The sequence below is a fragment of the Fopius arisanus genome, unplaced genomic scaffold (genome assembly GCF_000806365.1).
Source record: "Fopius arisanus strain USDA-PBARC FA_bdor unplaced genomic scaffold, ASM80636v1 scaffold00026, whole genome shotgun sequence".
In the NCBI taxonomy this organism is placed as follows: Eukaryota; Metazoa; Arthropoda; class Insecta; order Hymenoptera; family Braconidae; genus Fopius; species Fopius arisanus.
Genome location: NW_011887765.1, coordinates 927,571 through 932,450, shown reverse-complemented (window position 1 = coordinate 932,450; position 4,880 = coordinate 927,571). Strand labels below are relative to the sequence as shown.

Genomic DNA, 4,880 nt, shown 5'->3' with positions numbered 1-4,880 from the left:
TATCTTGTGATTGTCATTGAGATTTATTATGAAAGGTGCTCACTAATTCAATTTGACCTCTGGGAATCATTCGCTCTCATTGGAAATATAAAACAGCCATTCACGGTTTTATGACCAGACATTTCGTTTTCTTTTTTTATTTTTTATTTTATTATTCAATGCAATGGTAATTATTCTGAATATCCATGACGATCAGGAAAATTATTTAATATTTTTGATTTTTAGGGAAGAATTGAAAGAAGTTAAAGAATTAATAAAAATATATCAATTCTCGCGGCATTGAAGTCACCGATTTGAACTCTTGCTTTCAATGTTTGAGTTTGAGCTTGAGTTATACTCTTGAATAATTGACTTTAATTAAATAAATTATGAATGATTCTGTGGGGAAACTATAATTAAATATCGACGAAATTCTCTGAGAATTCTACAGCAAACAAGTTCTTAGGGTCTTTCATCAATTCCTGTGAATAAATACCACCGATTTTTTTATTTCGTGAACGTAACCCAACACTTGAATCCCTCGTTTCAGCAATGCAACTCAGCATCTCCGGTATAGACCACCTAATTAACAAAGTCATACATCGAAGTTGTGGAATGCGTTCCATGAAAGTCAAGACCATTGAGTTGATTGTTGATGTAGACTTCTGTGAGAAGCGTGCCACACGATATCGTCGGTCATTGAAACCCATTCTCTCTCTCTGTCTGTTAAATGTACAATTGTCGTTAAAATGTCTCCGGGAAGTCAAGCTGGTGGATGTGACCAGTGTTTTCTTGGGCTGATGGCAGTAGCCGTAATCCATGGAATGCAAGACCGTTGGTAATGCTGTATCGCAACAATGCCTTGAATTTCAACTTCTTCTGGAGATTAAAGACGGAACTCCAACCAGTGTACCTCCAATTCCACGATCAAGGTCGTCAGTATAAAATCCCAAAGAGCATGTTATACAAAAAAATGGGGTCACACGCCGGGGAATTCACCGGAATATTTGTTACACCGCGAAATAACCATAAGTCTTGTTGTCCAAAGAATTCACTTGTTTCTGGTATATTCCCCTGTCACATTGACAGACGAGCGAAATTAAAACGCGTTTAACCGCCCCATTTTTATTCAAATAAAAAATGTTAACATGTTTTTACCCACAGCGTGCGCCACTTTGCGAATGTCCGCGTGTGGAATTGTCAGTTCAATGAGATATTTTCAATTGAGTCGGCGATTTTTTGGATTTACTCAGACGTTTAAATCGAAATCAATGAAGATTGCGGTACTCGGTGCTGGAGGAAGAACTGGTGATACTATTATTTTATTGTAAAGGTGTAATTAGAAGGATTCGTTAATTTTTTCAGGCACCACTCTCTCATTTTTCCTCAAGCATTGCTCTCTGATTGACGAACTGGCGATCTATGATGTGACACCTGTGTGTCATGTGGCCTTGGAGTTGAATCATATTGACACCAAGTGCAGGGTTGCTGCTGGTGTACCTGGGGATGAGGGTTTGAAATCCGTTCTTCAGGATTCGAAGATCGTGGTGATCACTGCGGGGCTGCAGTCACCGGATGGCAGCAATCAGAATGACATTCTCACGACAAATGCCCAGATTTTGGCATACTACGTGTTGAACGTCATCAAGCACTCGCCGAGGGTGAGTCGCACCACTGAATCTCCACCGATAATTTATTATTAAAATGATTGAACAATTTAAATATCCAAAATCAATCATGACTACGAAAAATCAGCAATTCATATTACCATTAGAATAATCATCCACGCAAAAATGAAGACAATGAATAATTAATTACCAAATGATAATTATAATTAAGTGATCAATCAGTTCAATTATCATTTAGAATTTTCATTGCTGAAAGAGTTGTCAATTGATGAATTGATATTACTGATAAAATATTGGGAAAAATAATATTAGGTGATGATTTCTATCGATTCCTGGAATAAATCATCAGGTGAACATCCAAAAATGTCTCAATCTTCCAGATTAGTGGTATTTTCAATGGGGATAAATGCTCCTCATCCCGTGGGGCTAAATAATGAGCTGAACCGAGTAACACAACTATTTGCCTTTAGCACTTGAGTGCAATGGTGAGTGGCCGGATGTGGTTGACCTTGTCTCGTTACGCGTCTTCATTAATTTAACACCCTGGTGTGATGGGGTAGAAGAGGGGTGGCAGAGGGGGTTGAAGAATGACTCGAGATGGGATTGAACAGTGAATTAACGTGAACAAAGGAGACAAGGAGGCGACAAATCCCCGGGGTTTCTTTACGAGCCCATTTTTATCGTGGATCCGGGGAGAAAGACATCTCTGAGAAATTACGTGGCTTTTTTTTTTCCACGATTCCTCACTCTTTTTTTCTGTTTTCTTTTTGCTCAGGCCATTGTGGCAGTTGCCACGAGCCCGATAAACCAACTCATCCCGATGGCTGGCGAATTGTACAAGAGATACGGAATCTTTGATTACAATCGTTTATTCGGAATTACGACACTGGACTGCGTACGTGCGAATACCTTTGCTGCTGAGATTCTGGGGTTGGAACCTGAGTGTCTCGTTGTACCTGTCATTGGTGGCTCCTGCCCAAGGACACGTATACCACTGTTCTCACAGACACAGCCCTGCAATGAATTTACCAATGTGAGTTCAGGTATTTCTCTTCATCGGGGAATTTGTGATAACTAGAGGAGAATTTATTTGTTTATTTATTTATTTTTTTTTGTGTCTTGTACGAGTTGTCGTTGACTTGATGAGTTCTTAGGAAGAAATTAGCAAGCTCACTTATGCTGTTAGAATGGCTGAGGAGGAGGTGACCAAGGAGTACAATGGAATGGAGAAGGCGTCCGTGGCAATGGGATTCGCTGCTGCTAGGTTCTGCATGTCTCTGTGCAAAGGTGAGGGAAAGTACTTTGAAGGATTCAATTGGCGATGGTAAAGGGTAACAAGTCGACCCTCTTCGGGCGAGTTCAATCCCTGAGAGGTAGTGAAATTTTTCTGAAGATCTCTTCTGCAGAAAAATCTTGTCACCGCAATTCTCGAAATATTTTCTCTTATTCGCGCATTATATTAATTATAATTAATTAATTAATTATATAAATACAGTAATTGCCAAATCATTTGTCATTTTAATTCAATTTTTTATCTCAATTGTTAATTGTTTATTCTACAAAATTATTTATAAAGTCGAATTGTCATTTTTTCATTCATCATCTCTCGCTTTGATAACTAATTTTTTTTTTTATACATATATACAAATTGAATAGCTAGGGGTAATTATTGGGAATCCCGTAATGAGGGACTGGGAGATGAGTATTTTGAGTACTTGCTATCGATTTGATTTATCTTTTATGGGTATATGGCTGACTGTTATCAGGCCTTCAAGATCAGCGTGGCGTCGTGGAATGTGCATATGTGCGTTCCTGTGTGCTACCGGAAGTGACGTACTTGACGGCGCCAGTTGAACTTGGCCCTGACGGAATCCAGAGGCATCTGGGCATCCCTCCGTTGACGAATTACGAGTGCAAATTACTCGGAGAAGCAATACCAATTATCAAGAACTCTATCAGAATCGGCGAGGTAATTATAAACTTGAGGATTTTTCCATTTTCTTTCAATTTAAATAAAAAATTAAATAAAAAAATCCACAAATTGAAATTTCAACTTAAAAAATTGAAATTCATTCATTAAATAATAATTTAAACAAATAATAATTTTTATTGGAAAATTGTTTAAGGGATATTTTCACCGGAATAATTAATCATTTAATATGAAAACCCCAATTTTCTTGGATTTTCCTCAATTCCAAGACAAATTCTTGGAAAAAAAATTCAACAAGTATTTTTAATTGGAATTGAGTTCAAGCCGTAATAATAAGAGATTCAGATGACCGTGATGGAAGTTTAAATAAATATTCAACAGTGTATCATTGGAGATAAAATATTAGGTCAAACAGACGTGTTTTTGTAACTCGAGTGAAACTGCACGCATGTGTTCTCATTATAATCAGCAATACTGAATTATTAGTAAACGCGTGCCAAAACGTGACTCCACGTTTCAAGACTAGTCTCACACCGGAGAATTGAAATGAGTGAGAGTATCCGAAGCTGCTTTGTCAGCAATTTAACTCTTTCTGTTCCAGACACTCGCTCTCGGGCCACGTGTCACTTCCACGGAAATATGCCCCACATATCACGATGACTGTGACCAAGAGATTTCTCGTAATCTTCGAATAACCAGCGTGCGTCCCTCATCATGTTCACCATCTTGAATTACAAATGACGAAATCGGAGAACACTTTAAATTTACGAAACTAATGATTCAAAAAAAGATTAAACTTTTTCTGCTGGGTATGACAAAAGATTACCAAAATATCACGTATTAAAAATAAAAATAAAAGTTCAATCACATCGCTAATAATTAATTGCTGTCATGATGTCCTGGGGTGATTCCAAGGTGGAGGTGATTTTTCCAGTTTCTCAAATGCCCGGAACTTCCTCACCAGGTGAATTTATCTCAGCCGGAACTTGCTCCATGGATGTCAAGGGCTCCAATGTATCACCGGGACTTCTCGAGGAACTCCGGCGCCTCTCTGAGGTCAATCTCTCCATTCAACCCATTAACGGCTCGACTTTATTCACGATTTAGTTTCTCCGGCGTAGTCCCGCCTTGTGCCTATAAATAACCCCCTTGTACCGATGAAAGTAAAAATAATCAGCGAAATATAAATAAAAGAGCACGAGAAATAACACACCATAATGCAACCGTGGAATTTTCATCGTCTGGCTTTCGCGGGATCGGTGATCTCATGGTTGCAATCGGCGATCTGCCACGCGTCGTCGCACCCGCGAATTACGAGGACCCACATGTGTGTTATGGGAATC

At 38.7% G+C, this 4,880-nt stretch overlaps 1 protein-coding gene across 2 annotated transcripts; it reads left to right on the top strand.

The window, feature by feature from the left end:
* Positions 1–1,059: 1,059 nt before the first annotated feature.
* On the top strand, positions 1,060–4,618 carry LOC105264964 (malate dehydrogenase, mitochondrial). 2 transcript variants are annotated; one of them, XR_892031.1, is made up of 7 exons: positions 1,060–1,287; positions 1,345–1,640; positions 2,383–2,640; positions 2,762–2,894; positions 3,374–3,576; positions 4,139–4,346; positions 4,453–4,618. XR_892031.1 is itself a non-coding variant. In XM_011302202.1 (6 exons), the coding sequence occupies exons 1-6, from the start codon at positions 1,128–1,130 to the stop codon at positions 4,265–4,267; spliced, it is 1,179 nt and encodes a 392-aa protein (XP_011300504.1). In that variant the 5' UTR covers positions 1,060–1,127; the 3' UTR covers positions 4,268–4,375. The 2 variants fall into 2 exon arrangements, 1 of the variants encoding a protein (XP_011300504.1); XM_011302202.1 differs by lacking the exon at positions 4,453–4,618 and having other exon boundaries at positions 4,139–4,375.
* Positions 4,619–4,880: the final 262 nt, after the last annotated feature.

Coding starts and splice junctions, on each gene's coding strand:
- LOC105264964 (XM_011302202.1), top strand. CDS start 1,128: ATGTTTTTACCCACAGCGTGCGCCACTTTGCGAATGTCCGCGTGTGGA. Junction 1,641..2,382: donor TCATCAAGCACTCGCCGAGG/GTGAGTCGCACC, acceptor CTTTTTGCTCAG/GCCATTGTGGCAGTTGCCAC. Junction 2,641..2,761: donor CCTGCAATGAATTTACCAAT/GTGAGTTCAGGT, acceptor ATGAGTTCTTAG/GAAGAAATTAGCAAGCTCAC.